Here is a 17,276-nt window from a genome sequence, read left to right on the forward strand (position 1 = left end):
GTATCCAAAACCATCCCATATTCCAATGTTTAAAATTCAAAATAATATCACAATAAAAATGGAAAGATTAGGGGTGTTGGCAGCCGAGACCCTTACAATTAAGTAGGGACCCAAAAAAATTGATATATCGATATTTTCTGAAAAAAATTATTAAAAATTGGTTTATTAAAAATTTATTCAGAAAAAATATCGATATATCGGCCAAAAATATCGATATTATTTCTGCCTCCTTAGATCACAATATCCTAACCCAACTAAAATGTTAGGCTAGGTAATAAAGCATTTTCAAAACATAAAAATGAAAGCTGAAAATCAGAGAATATTTATCAGCGATTTACCAGAGACTTTAACCGAAGACGAGCTTAGAACTACGTTCAGTAATTATGGCCAGGTATCGTCTATTGAGATTAAAGAACGTAAAGAATTGGGCCCCAAAAATAAGTCTCTGTTCTTCGCATACATAAATCTGGTCACCGACCACTCCGATCTAAATAAATGTAAGTATTAATCGTGGCGGGTTAGTTTAGATGTAATGGGTTTGTTTTTGTAGGTTTTAAAGATATATCAAGTCAGAAATGGCATGGTCAATATGTTCACTTGCAAATTGCAAGAGAAAGCTTCCTAGAACGGTTAAAAAGAGAAAGAGAAGAAAATCTAAATAATAATAGTAAAAATGAAGAAAAACCACTTGTTCAACATCCAAAAATTATACAATCCCCAACCTCTAAACAGAATGGTCAAGTTAATAAAAAAAAGACTGTGTATAAAAGCAGTTCTGAGTCAGAGTCAGAAGAGGATGTCAAAAAACCTGTCAAGTTACCACAAAATAACACAAAAAAGGCTGTAAATGAAAGCAGTTCGGAATCAAGTTCAGACTCAGAGCCAGAAAAGGATACTAAAAAACATCTGAAACTACATGAAGTTCTTAAGAATAATCAGATAGATATTGTTATTAAAAATAATAAGCACAAATATATTGATAAGAATACAGGTTTAAAAATTCCATCTGTGGGGAAAAAGCCAATAATAGAAATTACCAAAAATAAAGCCACAAAGAATAATACAGAGGCAAATATTAAAAGGCTACAGTCATTGCAAAACATGAAGAAAGGCTATAATATTCAACAAAATCTTATCAGAGAGGCTTTGTCTAATGTGGTTAGTAAATTTTATTTTATATTAGAAATCTCTTAAAGACAAGTTAATTTACAGGACAATAAAGCTAATAAGAAAATTGTTTTTAATGGAAATAATAAGGCAGATAGCTTAAGTTTAAAAGGAGATACAAAACAAAATAGCCCTCATCAAAGGTTGTTATTTGATAATGATTCTGAAAGTGAAAATGAGATTCATATTGAGGATAATTTTAAAGTCAAGGAACAATTTCAAGGAAAAAGTGGTCAAAAAGTAATGTTGTTTAGACATAATTTCACTTCTTTATTACATAATGTTTTAGCTCCTAGAATTGCAATCCAAATACAAAAATGATAAGAGATTTAAGCTAGACGAACGGTTTATAGAAGATAAAGATCAGGATGAAGCGATGGAAACAGAACCAAACTTAGAAGAAGCTTTAGAGGCCGAAAAAGACACCCAACTGAAAATATTAGAAGAGGTGATAGGGAAGAAAGTTAGGAGAGAGCAGACGGTGGAAACAAAAAACAGTGACAGGTACTTGTTTTCTTTAATTAATATAAGACCTATTTGAAATTGAATTTTCAGCAGTGCAAAGAGAAAAACGATGAGAAGATTCGATCCTACTCAACCAGAGCACATGGATCTGGAAATAAAGGGTACAGAAACCGGTAAAAAAATCAAAACGAAAGAGAAAACCAAGCCCGAAACACGCACCGAAGTGGAAACTAACATACCCGAAGTATCGAAAGAGGTGTTTTATCGAGTCACCAACGACTTGAAAGAAACATTTGAAGATAAAGAACAGTTCAGTTTATTGGGCGCGTTCGGAAGGGCCGACAGTGACAGAGGTTGGAATTAAGTTTGTTTTATTTAAATTTATGTTGCTGGATTAATTCTTTTTTCACTTATCCATACACGTCTAAGATTAATTTAATTGGAACTTGAAATAGAATTTTTTTCAGAGGCGGACAAGGAAGAGGAGGAAGGGGCAAGTAATGGATTGTCGTTAAATTCAAGTTCCATGTTAAAATCAAAAAATCCGTTTAAATATGATTCTTCTGATGATGAAGATGAAACGGAGGATATCCCACATAAAAGCTTGCCAGGGGCACAAGTTCAAAGTACCGAGGCTACTGCGAATAAAAGTCAAAAGTCGATATTTTGGACGGAATCGTTTTTCTTTAAAAACGATGACTACAGATTGCAAGGTAATTTTTTGACACTTTTTGCATGGTACTTGTGACGATTTTATTCATTCCGTAGAGGGAGCGGACTTTTTAGAAAAAATTAAAGGAGAGAATCGGGAATTTGACAAAGTCAGAAGAGAATTAAAAGGAATAGTGAAAGCAAAAATACGGAATACGGCGCGAAAAAACAAGATGTTCAAGAAGAAATTGGGCGGAAACAAGAAAAAATCACAGTTACGAATAAAAAAGGCATTGAAAAGGTAGCGATACTATTTTGTACAAAATCAAAACAAAAATACAAATTTCTATTCACTACATCTTTAGTGTATTTATTAAACCTAGAACTAAATATCACTAAAATATCATTCAACACCAATAATTTATTAAAACGTATGTATAAATCGGGCCAAAGCCTTTAAAACGCTTTGGTCATGGTTTTTTGATTGAACAAGTCCATGGTGATGGCACTCAAGAATACCGGAATGGAGTTCTGATGGATGAGGTGCAAATCGATCATGGGCCCCAGATTAGCGCTGAACTCGTTCTCCAACAGGTTCAAGTCGCCTTCCGGATTGACCTCAAAGCACAGCTGGTCCTCTGCACGCAGGGCGTACATGCTTCTCAACTTGTAGATGCTGGAGTTTGAGGGTTTGTCGATCTTGTACCCGAACAGCATGTAGATAACGTTCCTGAAGTCCTGCATGGAGGATTTGAAGTAGTCTTTGAGCCGTTGACTTTGTTTCTCGTTGTTTTTGATTTGTTCCTTTAGTGCCTGCACTTCCTTGGGACATATCGATATATCACCTGGAAATATCAACATTTACTAAGACCACAAATACAGAGAAAATAGAGATTTAACTTTATAGGCAACTTTTGAGAAATATTTCGCGACGTCCAATATCTAGATGGCACTACTTTGAAATAATTACTTATGTTAATTATTATGCTAAGAGCTGCGAAGTCATTTGATTGGTTCATTTAGTTTCTATAGTGCGTTTGTTATTTATTTATTTTGAGTGTCATTTAGGGAAGAGTGTCTTCAGTTTTACGGCTTAGTAATTAAATTATTAGTCATTAGAATAGAATTAATTGGTAGTACGATATAAGTATAATGGATCCTCGATCTAGGAAGTGTTGTGTACTATCAGAGCACATGGATTCAGGTATATACATCTATCAATATTCAGCAGTTTCCATGCTGTTTCTTTTTTTTTTTATGTTTCATAAGTTCATTTTTGTTTCAATTTGTTTTTCAAATTGTTTTATTATACTGTCAGTAGGCATTTGAGTTATCTTTTATTTCATCATGCAATATTGCCACCTTGATAATGTAACACATTTCAGTGTGATATAAAAAAGTAAATTTAAAACCTTTTAATTGCGCAGTACATAAATTATTTTGCAGATAAAATCTTTAAAATAATAAGGTATGCCATATACTTTTGGATTCAACAGGTAGACTGAATTTTAACAGGGAAAGACTCAAAGTTTGTTTTCAGTATAAGAAAATAAAAAGACCAAACTCTAATAGATCGGCTTACATTAATGGCACTAAAGATAAATGAAAAAGCGAAAAGATGGAAGAGAACATTTTGAAAGATTTATATGTATATTTTTATTTAACAATTTTTTTTCTGAAATTAAATTGTTTTTTTATTTAAACTTCATTGGTCAATGAACTGTGGAGATTTAAACTGATGAATTAGATTACTGGAATGGGTGATTATAACCCCATCTAGATATTGGACGTAGAGAAACTTTTCTGCAGAGACCCCTTAGTTCTTAGTGTGTAAATCACTGAGTGACCGCAATTTGAAGGTTAGAGGGTTCAAATTTACTCTATGTTAAGTAATTTTTGACATTTGCTTGCCATTACTATTAGTGTTAAGTTGTGAAAAAAGTGGTGGAAACAGAAATGTAGCTCCTAATAACGCTTTTAGAAAAGAATGAATCTGCTTACCGACAGCACTAGTTTCGGCGCCCTCCTCCATCTTTTTGAGTTTACTCTTCAACTTGATATTCTCCTGTTGCAACTGTTCAATGAGGATTGCCTTTTCCGCGGCGCACTGGGAAAGAGGATTGTTGGCCAGGTGAACTATCTGTCCTCCATGATAGGTGTCCTGACCTTCTAATAGCGACTCCAATCGAATCTCCAAATTATCCTTCTGTTCTCGCAATAGTTTGTTCTCATCCCGGGCCTTGGCGAGGTCGTCTTGCAATCTTGCTATTTGTTCGGCTCTGACGGGGGCCACCTCTGAAATATCCGATTAGATTACACTGTGTGATAATTTTTTTTTGTTATATCATTAAATAAAACGGCTTTTTTTGTTAAATTGTACCTGCTGAATATAAAATCTTTTTATTTTTTTTTAACACGTACCATTTTAAAGTTATCGTAAGTTAAAGTGCTATAAATAAACACTGTATGAAAATTATAGGTCATATTTATTTATTTATTATTAATTTTATAAAAAAAATAGTAATATATTTACAAATAGGCAATGAAGCAAAATAGCTCAGGTTTAAGTGGTCAACAGAAAAAATGAGCGATATATTTCCCCTTGTGAACAGTAGAATCCTCTTTCCTTACAAACCAGCAGTAATCTGCTAACATTTTAGCATTCCATTTTCCTGGTTAAAGCTCTTCTATCTGTTTTATGTTCTGGTGAAACAAAGATTAGGAAAATCGCAATGGGAATGCAAGAGATATATTTTTAAAGACGTTCTGCACTCCATCTTTTTAAATTTTTGTAACAAACCATTCACTAAAAACATTTTCTACTTTAATATTGCCTAAAAATCCATGAATTATTTTCTTTAGCGGTAACAAAGCTGTTAACTCTTTCACGGGAAGATTTTCATATTAGAATTAATCGTATTTTATAAGCTTTCTTATTTGTGGACCAACAAAAATGCCTTCTTTTAATTTAGCATCACTTAATTTAGAGAAAACAGTTTTCAAGTACAAAAATCCTTTGCTTTTTTTAACCATTGCTTTGACAACATTTTTCATTAAATCAAGTTTTATATGTAAGGGTGGAAGAAGCACATTTTCTTGTCGAATAAGAGGTTCATATTTAACGTTTGATTTACCACAGTCAATTCATTTGGCCAATCTTTAACTTCATAGTGGTTTTTGATGTCTCTACTGTGCCACAAACAGAGAAAACTACAAACATTTATATTGAAATAAATAATCCCAGTTGTATTATTCGTATTTGATTAAGCCTAAAATTAGTTTCATGTATTCATACGTTTCTTTTAAAATCATTGAATATGCAATAGATATGGAGGGATATTGGCTACCATTGTAGAGTAATACAGCTTTTAGGTATAAATAGTATTCACACTATTACTAAGGAACGTGACGTGTCAGCCAACCATATCAATAAACAATGTTTTTAACAATGGAATAAGGAGTTCAAAGCACAATCTTATTTATGTTAGAAAAATTGTGCCACACAGTTCTATTAATGCAACGGACCTTAAAAACAAAAAATAGTACCTGTGTATAGCTGGGGTTGAGCAGTCTGCAAGTCGTTCTCCAGCTTCGCCACTAAATCTCGATAACCATCCACGATTTTCTCCAAGTTGTCGATTCGTTCTCTCTGACTCTGTATCACCTTTGAACCAGCCGCCTCGTTGGTTCCACTGTCGACGATGGTGAGGTCCTTCTCGTACGAATCCAATTGTAACCGGTAACTGTCTCTTTCGCGACTAACCAGAAGCAGTTTCTTCTGCATGCGATGGATCAACAGTTGTTTTTGGTCGCCGGTGACTTTTAGGTCGTTGAGCAACTTTTGATTCTTCTCCAATTCGGATTTTGCCACTTTAGCAGCCTGAAATAGTGTTATTTACTATAAAAGAACAAGACTCGAAATGATAAATATTTACGTGTTGTGCTGATTTGAGCTGCGATTCAAACTCGACTTTCTCAGCGGTCAGCGAAATTTCTTGCTGCTGAAGTTTCTCAATAGAGGATCTTAAAAGATGTGGCAGCACTGAATCACTTTCGGTTGTTTCACAAAATCCACGGGCTACAGCTCTCCACTCGTTTAAGTACATTTGATTTTGAGAATCTTGTACCTTAGAATAACACTACATTAGATTAAAGATTCACTGCCACCATGGTTATTTTATACAATTATTTTTCTGCGTTGAATTGAAAGTATCAACAAACTGTATGGAAAAACTTAGATATATAATTTTTGATTGAATTAAAGGATAACATTTGTGACAACAGTATTGCTGCTAACCATACTTTATAATAATGTATCCTATCTATTTTTTTATACTTATTAAAACTAAGTGAGCAACAGAATCAGTTAAGATTTATTTATACTTTATAAGGAAATACTGCAAATAAACTGGTTCATAGTTTAAGAAATAGATTAAAAAAAAAACATTATGGTTACTCATAGTTAAGACAGTTGCAAACACGCAAAAAAAATATTGATAGAAAAATTACTGTATTAGATTAAAGTATTTGTTATAAATAAAAAATATACCTGTAAATCAGCCACTTTTTTCTCCAGCTCTTTGTGTTTAGTAAGACGTGACCTTAAATCATGCACCTCCTCCTCTAAGAAAATTTTGTTTTTAATGTCACCCTTCATTCTAGCAAAATCTTCCTTCAGCCTTTCATTTTCTCTTTCAAGTTCGATGTACCTTGCCAACTTGTGAGCTTGGGACTGAAAAATAAAGAGTGTATATTATACTTCGTACTTTATAATGTTGCTTCTTACTTTAGCTTGTTCCTGAAATTCTAGGTAATCTTCTTTGGCACTTTCTAATAATCTCAGTTGATTTTTTGCTTTTTGAAATGCTACTTCTTTCAATTCCATGTCAATTAATAAAGTATTTTTTTCTGACAATTCTTTAGCTAAAATATGAATTATGTAGCTTATACTACAACAACTGATGTATTTTAATTACCCAATTCCGATGCTAATTTCTTTTGAGCCTCTGCATCCTCTTGGGCTGCCTGCAATACTGTTTGAAGTTCTAAAATTGTCCTTTTTAATGCTGATGATTCTACACTATCTTCTAACTCAGCAGTCTGTGACTTATCCTTTAAGGTTGCAACTTCACTTTCTAATACGCTAATTTTGGTGTCATTTGAGGTTTTAACTGTGTTGAAGTTATCTTTAGCCTAAACATTAAATATCTTAATTCATAAAATACAAAGATTAGAATATAAATAAATACCTCAGCTAGCTCTTTCTTTAAATCAGTTTCTCTTTTTCTAATTGTTTGTAGCTGTGTCTCTAATTCTTCAATAGACTTTCTGTCATAATCATGTTGTCTTTTAAGGCTCTGAGTTTCATTGTCAAACATCAATTGCATTTCTTTCCGTACATTATGCATATGTTTTATCCTATTTTCTAGATCAATGATTGTGTTTCTAGCTTCAAGAAGATCCGCTCTCAATCTCCTCATTTCCCTTGGGGAGCCCACATATGATAGATCAAAGTTATTTTCTCTTTTAAAGCGTTTAACAGGTGTTTGGTCTTCAATACTGCTCTCAAAGGAAGTTGTACTAGCTGAACGTTTCAATGGGGACTTGCAGTCTTCAGTTTCGGTGTTGTTACCGATCGTTCTTAAATCGTTAACCATCTTGACAATAGTTTCATTTAACTTTGTCGCTTTGCTCATGATAGGAAGCGAAGTAAATGCCGCTTAAATTCGTTTTTATCGGACCTGCATATCTATTAAAAACACTTCGACATTTCGAAAAGGTAACTTTCAAAATCGCAATAACAATATATTAAGAAAAAAATAGACGCCAAATATAACCTATTATTTTACAATTATAAACCGACTAAATTGAACATTTTTGGGATCGCACACTATGTTGCCATTTTACGTGAAATTTGAATAGGCCTAGTGCAAAATCCTATTATTTACAAATCACTTCTAATTTTGATTATCCTAAAATCATGCACTGTTCTAATACAATTAATATTACATGTATTTTTTGTTTAAATTATATTTGAAATACCAAACAATTTCAATGGAAATTAGTAATTATTTTAAGTATTTTATAACATTGGCAACATCGGAAGTAAATTACTATTCGTTCGACCTAAAATATTTCATCAACAATTTCATCAAACAGGACAAAAATCACTTAATGAAATACTGTTATGTATAATAGAGAAGTAGATTCCGTGTAATAGAATAAAAAATGTGAAAACTTTCATAAGAAAATACAGGCTAAACAAGAAATGTTGTGGAAGTTTCTGGAAAAACTTTTGACAGTCACTGGACGATATATCAAACCAATAGGGACCTTTCGTTACCATGGCTTCTGCGCAGTTGTTTGATTACTGCAGTGGCACCGAACGCCATTTTGTGAGCGTCGGGATTGTTTGAGAAACGCTCTTGTGTAGCCAGTGTTTTTAACACGGTAGTACGAGTTTAAATTTCGCTACAACTTGAAAACAAAACGCCGGTATGGGAGATTACCAAGTCGCTGGTGTTCAACAGGATGCTCTGGGCGCCGTTCAGCTGGAACTCGGCGGAAATCCAAATGCTCTCGCATTACGCCGGCCTTTTGATCCATTGGCTCACGACCTGGAGGCCAGTTTTAGATTGACGCGCTTTGCCGACTTGAAGGGTCGCGGTTGCAAAGTGCCGCAAGAAGTTTTAAACAAGTTGGTGGAAGGTCTTCAGCAGGATTACAACAGTGGAGGAGATCATGAACACCATTTTATGCATATGGCTATTCCGCGAATTGGTATCGGCCTTGATTGTTCAGTAAGTGCATGAGCGGTCAGTTTTTTGTTTTTAGAAATAATGTATTTCCTCACTTAATTACAAGTTTACTTTAGGCGGAAATCGTAAATTGTTGTGCGGATAATTTTTTTGCTTTGTAGTTATTTTTGTTTTGGTGTTTTGACAAATCATCGTATATTTTCATCAAAAATGAAGTTGTTTTATAAAAGTAGGTTTATTATGTTTAAACGTCAAAATTGGTGTTTGGTAAATATTTTTTCTTTTTAAAGGTTACTCCACTTCGACACGGAGGCTTGGTGTTGGTGCAGACCACCGATTTCTTCTACCCCCTGGTTGATGATCCCTACATGATGGGGAAGATTGCTTGTGCCAACGTTTTAAGCGACTTATATGCTATGGGCGTAACTGAATGTGATAATATGTTGATGTTGTTGGGTGTTAGTACGAAAATGACAGAAAAAGAAAGAGATGTTGTCATCCCTTTGATCATGAGGGGATTCAAAGATTCTGCACTGGAAGCCGGTACAACTGTTACTGGTGGACAGACAGTTGTTAATCCGTGGTGCACAATAGGAGGAGTTGCCTCGACGGTTGCCCAACAGAATGAATATATAGTTCCAGACAATGCCGTGGTTGGAGATGTACTTGTTTTGACAAAACCTCTAGGAACTCAGGTAATTTCCATATACAGTTGAATGGTATTGTTGAAGTAGCTGATTTGTTTTGGTGGTGTTAGGTTGCAGTAAACGCTCATCAGTGGCTGGACCAGCCAGAAAGATGGAATCGGATTAAATTAGTTGTCAGCGAGGAGGATGTCAGGAAGGCGTACCACCGAGCCATGGACTCGATGGCCAGGCTAAATCGTATTGCCAGCAGGCTGATGCACAAATACAACGCCCACGGAGCCACAGACGTCACCGGATTCGGGCTGCTCGGCCATGCTCAGACGTTAGCTTCCCATCAAAAGAACGAGGTCTCGTTCGTCATCCACAACCTGCCGGTCATCGCGAAGATGGCCGCAGTGGCGAAGGCGTGCGGAAACATGTTCCAGTTACTTCAAGGTCACTCGGCGGAAACGTCAGGCGGATTGCTGATCTGTCTGCCTAGAGAACAGGCAGCTGCTTATTGCAAGGACATTGAGAAACAAGAGGGTTATCAGGCGTGGATTATCGGTATCGTGGAGAAAGGTAACAGGACGGCCCGCATCATTGATAAGCCTCGAGTTATCGAAGTTCCTGCAAAAGAATAGGTTGGTGGGGACTCTAACAGTCGTACGATTTAAACAGAAAAAATATGTATTTTATACTGGTGACTTCGCCGTTAATTTTCTAACCGCCACGGTCACACGAACGCCACACTACAGCTTCTAAGTTCATCACTTGTTTTTAATCAGTCTCATATAGATAGCATTTAGTCCGTTTAAAAATTCCTTTTTAAATGTTACTGCCCCATGAGGACAAGGCAGTATTTGGCGCTGTATCAATGATAAAAAGAATCCCTTTTATTGATTACTCTTTAGGTTTTAGTTTTTAGATTATTTGTAAAAAAAAGTTAGTGTTTTTTCATATATTTTCTCCTCGTCGTAGGTAGCGTAGAAAATTATTTGGAAATCTGTATAATAATTTTTAGATATATGTATTATTCCTCGGACTTTACGTTTAAAGTAAAATACATCATATATTTTGGTTCATAAATGTCGTCTTTTTTATTTTATTAACGTTCTATTACCATCATCATGATTAATATGTCAACCCTGTCGTTGCATGGCCGGTATTTAACCACAAGTAGGTTACAATACTTAGCTTAGAAACTGAGATACCATCATTAATTACTCAACTATTGTCGAGGTGTAGTGACCACCGAACATTTTGGATATAAACACTGTAAAAAAACTTGTTCAGTAGATAATCTTAAGTGTTTCTTTAATAAATTCTAATTTTTGATGATTTATAACATATGGTTTTTTGCCTTTTTTTTATATTTGACACAACTTGTCCCTGTTTTTAATCTTATCCTTTTCTTTTAGTGGGTTGACAACAATTATAAAAAATCTCAAATACATAAATAACCAAATCACACACTATGACATTAAATTGAAGTATACTAGCAAGCTTACCCAGGAAACATCTGATTATATTATTTCCAAAAATAAAAACAAATTGAGTACCATATTTTATTCAAAAATGAGTAATATGATCACTAATTTAACTAATAAGTGACCTGTAGTTATTTGACAGATATAACTTGATAGAATGATTTTGTGGATATAAATATACACAAGCTGAATTTATATCAACTATGATAGACGTTTAGAACATAGTGTTTTCACTCAAACTTGACACTAAACAATTTATAAAAGTTCTCATCTGTTAAACAAGTTTAAATGTTTAAATACCGAAACCGATTTTTCCTCTTTTCAGATATGCCTAGCAGGCTCTGATGACTATACACTCAATTAGAAATAAAATGGCAAATATCAGCCAATGTTTGAATTGTATTTGTCAATAAAACCTACACTTCTGAAAAATCTGACTAGTATAAGGAACCTTTGTCTTCTGGATATAAAAAATATATCTCTATGTTGCCTTTGTCTGTATGCACGATTTCTCTGTGTTTAATTAAATATATAGCGGCAATGCCATAGGCCAAACAGGGCAGACCTGAAAATACCTCAAAAAATGCTTATATTCAACTAATTAACATCCTTACCTAAGTTAACAACTTTGATCGCGCGAAAGAATGCGTCTTCAATGCTCAAATCTTGATGCGCTCTTTTCGAACAGTGATATTTAATATAAGGGTAACACCCGGTTCTTAAAATGTGATAGTTTGAGTTGCCTACTTTCCAATTAAAATGCGACTTACCCCACTGGTCATCTCGGATGCTACTATACTAAAAGCGTAAAGTTATTCGGCTTTTTTATGATATTATCAGGTCTTACTTTAATAAAATAGGACGTCCAAGGCGGCTCGTTGCATTGCATCAAATAACGAGACAGCACTTCGGAGGAAGTAGGTTGATACATTTTATTTTTTGATTTAAAGAGATTATTTATTGGCATTCTAAACACCATAACGAAATTTACAGCTAATTATTGCTAGTCTATTAAGTATGTCGACGCCTCCAGTCATTAAGTATTGCTATATCCATTTATAAACTTACAATATATTTAAATGAAGTTAATTAGTATTTAAGAAACACATCTATTATATCAGCTGGTTTTGACGTCAATTCGACGTCGCGACATCTAGCTTGAAATAGCCCAAAACATTAATTTAAAATAAAATATTTTGAAACTATTTAATATTTTAGGTAATTAAGGGTTGTCAGTCATTAGAGGGAAATTACTCTAATATTCGCTTAAATTATCGAATAAAGCCGAAAAAATGGATTAAAAGATTTAAACTAGGCGTTTAAGAAACTACACTCTGTAAAAAAATGACAAAAGCAGTTAACTATCATAACATGGCTGACTTCTTGTAGAGTGAAGAGCATAAAAGGGAGTTTAAACTATTTCGAACGGTTTCTTTTGTTAGTCGTATGGTATTCTGTACAGTGATATTGTCTTAAGCGATTCAATTATGTTCGTCGATAGTTTGAATGGACGATGGTGATTTTTTGTGCTTTACACACGGTGTTCTCAAATGATGTTTTTATTAAATATTGTTCAATGACCCTACCTATTGTTAGACAATGTTCTCCTAGGTTTTCTTTAGGGAACGTATAGTACTTATAATATATTTTCTTGTGGACTGAATGGAATTTCCATAGATTCGCCGAATCTTTGAAAATGGATAAAGAACAAGAATTAATAATACCCCTGTCTTCAGGTAAGTTTAAACTATAATATACTTTTGTTTGTGCTAATATAGGACACGTTTTATAAAATGCTTCAAACATAAAATATATTATTTTTGTGGTGAATTCCATCATTATTTTTTATACGCTCCTATACAGTACTTGTGAATATTTTACTGCATTCAATATTTATTTATTTTGTCATGTTTTACTAGGTTTATTATGTAGATAGTGATAAGAAATGTGTTAGGACCGTAAAAAATAATAAACTAAACCAATGTGTTGTTGTCTATCATGATGAAAATTGTAATAAAGTATAGGTGTAGCTGTAAATAAAAACCAGAAGGTGTGCCTATTAAACGTTCCGACACAATTTTCGCCTGGTATTTAGGAAATTTTGTTACACATAATGAAATCAAGTGTGCTATTCTATTAAACATTTCTTCCTTTCAATACAACAATCTAATTCAATCTTCGTCAGGGTTGGGGTTTTTCTTACTGTTTCCAGTTATCATTGACACATTGTTTTATTCTCGTTAGTATGGTAATTCAAGACTGGTACACTTGGTCAATGTTTTTTAATGTGCATACGTACGAAACCGTATTTATTTACGCTTTATGGGTCATTGGTAACTGTTTATATAATTCCGATTGTTTCTGTGACAGGAACGTTCAAGTTAAAATTATATTTCAGTCGTTGATGTAATGAAATTCGACCTGGTAAAAGGTTCGAATCGAATATGAATTGATGATTTGTGTTAGAATTATTTTATTAAGTGGGAATGTAATAAATGTTGTGGATGAATTGATGATTTCTTTGTGTTTTTTTAGAATTATCGGTCTATTTTGACTGTATTTTAATTTTTCGCGAGATCAAAGTGGTTTATCATATTGTCGTTAGGGGTTTATTTTACTGAGCTTAATTATAGTTTGTCTGAGCGTTTTTTTAAAATATCGTTTTAATTGAAATAAATGCTGGTTTGGTCTAAGTGTTGTCGAAATTCCCGCCTTATTTGGTCTAACGACCTTCTGTATTATTCTGATCACCAGCCCTAGCCAATTGTTCTACCGGTTGCTTCACAGCGTTGTCGAGCAGGACGGCGCGCCGCAGCTGAGGGCCCCCAGGGCGCAGCCGCAGCTCTCCATCGATCGGGAGCCCCGTTTGTCACCCGGCCTGGGCACGGGATTCGCCAGTAGTGTCCCGAAATTCTGCGGTGTTGTGTGACGATCTCGATCGAAGTCAACAAGGAAGATTTCAGATCACTGAGGGAGCTCCGTACAACAGGTACAGGTTTCCGTGGATTTTGCGTCTGTTGCTTTTTTTGTTTTATTTTTATTGCACCTCGATTTAGACGGTCCGTTGTTGTTGTGCATGTTCGACGTTGTGCGGTACCGTCCGAGACCGTTTCTTCGTCGTATCCCATTTTTGTTTTTCACATTTTCTTTGCACCTGCATTTTCAGTTCGTTGTTCACTTTTTTTTCCGGCACGTTATTACGTAATAGTGTGCGTTTTAATTAGTTTTTTTTCGTATAATTAGCTGAACTGTCTAGACGGTAGGCTAGGTTTAGAAACGTTTGTTTTATTGCAGGACGAAGGAGAACTGATTGAAAAGTAATAATACGCCACTAATTTTTTTTTACTCATCCTTAATTGTTTTGGAATTATTGTCATTTGAATTTATCGCTCAATTTAATCATTCAATAATTTTTTTCTTTAACGCCTACTTGATCTAAAGTCATTAATTAATATTTATATATGCGTGTCTGATGTTTTATCGCGTTGTAACTGTTATGCTTCATCTAGTTTTATTTATTTTCTTAAGGAAATCACTTATTCATATTTGCTTATTTTAAGAATGCTGATTTTCTTGCGAACAATTTTGTTTTCTGTTGTTTTGCTATTGATTCTTGATATATTTCTCTTTTGTTTCCTTTCTTATTTAAAATCGACAGTCTATTATTATTTTTAAACGAGTACTTTCTTATTATTACTTTATTAATTGCTTTTTTGTAGTTTATTTTTATTATTCTAATATCGCAAACCAATATTTCACGTTAACCATGGATTGTTGCCTCTCTGATTTTATTTTAGTTTTATTTTCAGGAAAATATTGTTTAGATATGTAGAATTCATGTTGTTATGAAGCATCAGTATACCGACGATTATTCAGTTCCCTGTGTATTGGTGTTCATGTCTGCGCGTTATCTAATTTAACTCGATTTTTGTCACCGAACGTGAATTCGACAGGAACAAGTCGATTGTTTGGATTTTTGGAATTATTTAAATAGTCTTTTAGAACATTTTATGAATTTTTGCCGAATTAAATGATGTTATGCTATTATACGCAACAAACCTGGTTCAATAAAATTGTTTTTGATATCGTACACCAACGCTGGACGTCATACATCGATATGGATGTGGTTGTGGCGGTTGTATTGAGATTTTGGTTCACTTGGCATAATTTTCTTGTATGTCTGAATTGTAATTGCCTTCTCCTTATAAAGATTTGCTATTTCAAATATATATTGACAAGTAGTCTGTCTAGAGATAGTCAGGTGTGTATACAAGGAATTATATGTCGGACAGAACAGTAAATATTCACCTGTATCGACCGTCTAACAATAAGGATGTAAACCGAGGAAGTAAAAAAAGCAACAAGGATTATGTATCGGTGAAGATATTCACAAAATATTCAGTGATTAAAGCAATAAGCTTTAACAGTACGGCTTCGATAGAACGAATCGTTTTGAATATCTGGGATTAGATTCATTAGTAACAATGAAGAGGCATGAATGAAAAGGTATGCCGAATAGTAATCAAGGATGGTGTATGAAGCTTAGGTGTTGAGAAAAAATGATGTGAAGAGTTAGTGTCTAGGATAGGAAGGTTTTAAGATTTTAATACACAGAAACATTGTTTAATATGTAAAGGTATAAAGAGATGCTTAGGAGAGGGAGTTTCATGTGGTAATATCGGATGAAGAATTTCTCAACGGAGAAAATCTATGAAGATGATAGATGAATAATAGGTGACAGAATTTATATGTATTTCGATTTTTTCTTCCACAGTGGTATTAGCATCAGTTCTCTGTTATTACGTGTCAGTTTGCGAGGCTCAACATTTGACAGCTCTGTTTGTTTATACAATAATGATTTTGAGGATTTCGTCAGCAATCTCTTGAAGAAACACCGACTGTCAAGTAAATTTGTCATTTTTCAACTTCCATCTCATCGGACAGGTATTCCTTACAGCATGTATTTGACATTAATGCTATCTGTCAACGTCAATAGTTAGCCATAGAATAGTATATAGAGTGTTAACTGAATACATATAATTTAATAATTGTTTTGTGTGGTCTTAGCAGAGAAGGCGCGCCCGACAAAGATAATAATAATATATTATACAAATAATTTATATAAATAAAAAATAATTAAATGTAAATATAAAGAGTTGCAACCTAATTAACACAACACATCTTTTGGCAAATATAATCAAAATTGTCTATAGCGCCTTTTCCCTTTTTCGTATTTCTTTACTTAACCTATCTTGGTTAAGTAGTCACAAGCCATTCGGTGAAATGAACACCGAAGACGATGAACGCACTGTACACCCAAAAGAGGTTGTTACCGACGAAAGCATTTAAAAAATCCACAAAATGAACTAAATAGCAGAACTCTAAAGAGATCAACTGAACGTGTACATCATATCATTCACGAATATTTGGGTATGAGAAAGCTCTGTGCAAAGTGGGTGCCGCGCGAGCTCACTTTTGACCAAAAACAACGAGTTGATGATTCGGAGCAGTGTTTGAAGATGATCAAGCGTAATAAACTCGAGTTTTTGCGTTGATATGTGACAATCGATGAAACATGGCTCCATCATTTCACTCCGAAGTCCAATCGACAGTCATCCGAATGGACTGCACACGATGAACCCGCTCCAAAGCGTGGGAGAACACAACAGTCTGCTGGCAAGTATATGTCATCTGTATTTTGGTATGCGTATGGAATAATTTTCATTGACTGCCTTGAAAAAGGAAGGACCATCAACAGCGACTATTACATAGACATATTGGATTGTTTTAAGGACGAAATCGCCGAAAAACGGCCGCTTTTGAAAACAAATAAAGTGCTGCTTTACCAAGACAATGCACCGTGTCACAAGTCAGTGAAAACGATGGCAAAAATCCATGAATTGGGTTTCGAATTGCTTCCTCATTCACCGTATTCTCCAGATCTGGCTCCCAGCGACTATTTCCTCTTCTCAGATCTCAAAAGAATGCTCGCTGGGTAGAATTTTTCGTCGAATGAAGAGGTGATCGGAGAAACTGAGGCCTATTTTGAGCGAAAGGACAAATTGTACTACAAAAATGGTATCGAAAAGTCGGATGGTCGGTATAATCAGTGTATCACC

At 34.3% G+C, this 17,276-nt stretch overlaps 5 protein-coding genes across 13 annotated transcripts in view; 3 read left to right on the forward strand and 2 right to left on the reverse strand.

Annotated features, from left to right (window-relative positions):
* Positions 1 to 250: 250 nt before the first annotated feature.
* LOC143201261 (putative RNA-binding protein CG14230) lies at positions 251 to 2,633 on the forward strand. 3 transcript variants are annotated; one of them, XM_076412207.1, is made up of 7 exons: positions 251 to 497; positions 551 to 1,158; positions 1,213 to 1,407; positions 1,457 to 1,671; positions 1,723 to 1,985; positions 2,088 to 2,345; positions 2,401 to 2,633. In XM_076412207.1, exons 1-7 carry the CDS (start codon positions 299 to 301, stop codon positions 2,586 to 2,588), a joined length of 1,926 nt encoding a protein of 641 aa, XP_076268322.1. In that variant the 5' UTR covers positions 251 to 298; the 3' UTR covers positions 2,589 to 2,633. The 3 variants fall into 3 exon arrangements, with proteins under 3 accessions (XP_076268322.1, XP_076268325.1, XP_076268324.1); XM_076412210.1 differs by having other exon boundaries at positions 2,100 to 2,345; XM_076412209.1 differs by having other exon boundaries at positions 1,726 to 1,985.
* Positions 2,627 to 8,354, reverse strand: Mad1 (Mitotic arrest-deficient 1). Its single transcript, XM_076412206.1, has 8 exons — positions 7,533 to 8,354; positions 7,260 to 7,476; positions 7,070 to 7,206; positions 6,833 to 7,015; positions 6,219 to 6,410; positions 5,830 to 6,163; positions 4,285 to 4,578; positions 2,627 to 3,128 (listed from the first exon to the last, which is right to left on the reverse strand). Exons 1-8 carry the CDS (start codon positions 7,977 to 7,979, stop codon positions 2,740 to 2,742), a joined length of 2,193 nt encoding a protein of 730 aa, XP_076268321.1. The 5' UTR covers positions 7,980 to 8,354; the 3' UTR covers positions 2,627 to 2,739.
* Positions 8,355 to 8,643: 289 nt separating this feature from the next.
* Sps1 (inactive selenide, water dikinase) lies at positions 8,644 to 11,017 on the forward strand. The gene is made up of 3 exons (XM_076412212.1): positions 8,644 to 9,083; positions 9,332 to 9,736; positions 9,799 to 11,017. Exons 1-3 carry the CDS (start codon positions 8,781 to 8,783, stop codon positions 10,309 to 10,311), a joined length of 1,221 nt encoding a protein of 406 aa, XP_076268327.1. The 5' UTR covers positions 8,644 to 8,780; the 3' UTR covers positions 10,312 to 11,017.
* A 521-nt stretch (positions 11,018 to 11,538) lies between these two features.
* Positions 11,539 to 12,281, reverse strand: LOC143201264 (uncharacterized protein C15orf61). Its single transcript, XM_076412213.1, has 3 exons — positions 12,005 to 12,281; positions 11,772 to 11,955; positions 11,539 to 11,722 (listed from the first exon to the last, which is right to left on the reverse strand). The coding sequence occupies exons 1-3, from the start codon at positions 12,134 to 12,136 to the stop codon at positions 11,595 to 11,597; spliced, it is 444 nt and encodes a 147-aa protein (XP_076268328.1). The 5' UTR covers positions 12,137 to 12,281; the 3' UTR covers positions 11,539 to 11,594.
* Positions 12,282 to 12,522: 241 nt separating this feature from the next.
* cyst (rho guanine nucleotide exchange factor 18 cysts) overlaps positions 12,523 to 17,276 on the forward strand; it is a 33,637-nt gene continuing 28,883 nt past the window's right edge. For 6 of the 7 annotated variants that reach the window (XM_076412199.1, XM_076412201.1, XM_076412200.1 and 3 more), the window contains exon 1: positions 12,523 to 12,893. In XM_076412199.1, coding sequence (XP_076268314.1) covers positions 12,854 to 12,893 — 40 coding nt within the window. In that variant the 5' untranslated portion in view covers positions 12,523 to 12,853. Of the gene's footprint in view, positions 12,894 to 14,018; positions 14,147 to 17,276 lie in introns of those variants that run through there. The other variant, XM_076412205.1, reaches the window with a different exon arrangement.

The sequence above is a fragment of the Rhynchophorus ferrugineus genome, unplaced genomic scaffold, assembly GCF_030347505.1.
Source record: "Rhynchophorus ferrugineus isolate W39M unplaced genomic scaffold, kcgeb_rfMv2 rfM8, whole genome shotgun sequence".
In the NCBI taxonomy this organism is placed as follows: domain Eukaryota; kingdom Metazoa; phylum Arthropoda; class Insecta; order Coleoptera; family Curculionidae; genus Rhynchophorus; species Rhynchophorus ferrugineus.

Bases quoted from the DNA above. Each gene is read 5' to 3' on its own strand.
- LOC143201261 (XM_076412207.1), top strand. From the start codon at position 299: ATGAAAGCTGAAAATCAGAGAATATTTATCAGCGATTTACCAGAGACT. The intron at 498-550 runs GTAAGTATTAAT...TTGTTTTTGTAG, and splicing joins CCACTCCGATCTAAATAAAT to GTTTTAAAGATATATCAAGT. The intron at 1,159-1,212 runs GTTAGTAAATTT...GTTAATTTACAG, and splicing joins GAGAGGCTTTGTCTAATGTG to GACAATAAAGCTAATAAGAA.
- Mad1 (XM_076412206.1), bottom strand. From the start codon at position 7,979: ATGAGCAAAGCGACAAAGTTAAATGAAACTATTGTCAAGATGGTTAAC. The intron at 7,477-7,532 runs GTATTTATTTAT...TTTAATGTTTAG, and splicing joins TAAAGAAAGAGCTAGCTGAG to GCTAAAGATAACTTCAACAC. The intron at 4,579-5,829 runs GTACTATTTTTT...CGGATATTTCAG, and splicing joins TCAACCCCAGCTATACACAG to AGGTGGCCCCCGTCAGAGCC.
- Sps1 (XM_076412212.1), top strand. From the start codon at position 8,781: ATGGGAGATTACCAAGTCGCTGGTGTTCAACAGGATGCTCTGGGCGCC. The intron at 9,084-9,331 runs GTAAGTGCATGA...TTCTTTTTAAAG, and splicing joins GTATCGGCCTTGATTGTTCA to GTTACTCCACTTCGACACGG. The intron at 9,737-9,798 runs GTAATTTCCATA...TGGTGGTGTTAG, and splicing joins CAAAACCTCTAGGAACTCAG to GTTGCAGTAAACGCTCATCA.
- LOC143201264 (XM_076412213.1), bottom strand. From the start codon at position 12,136: ATGGTGTTTAGAATGCCAATAAATAATCTCTTTAAATCAAAAAATAAA. The intron at 11,956-12,004 runs GTAAGACCTGAT...TTACGCTTTTAG, and splicing joins GGACGTCCTATTTTATTAAA to TATAGTAGCATCCGAGATGA. The intron at 11,723-11,771 runs GTAAGGATGTTA...AGGTATTTTCAG, and splicing joins GATCAAAGTTGTTAACTTAG to GTCTGCCCTGTTTGGCCTAT.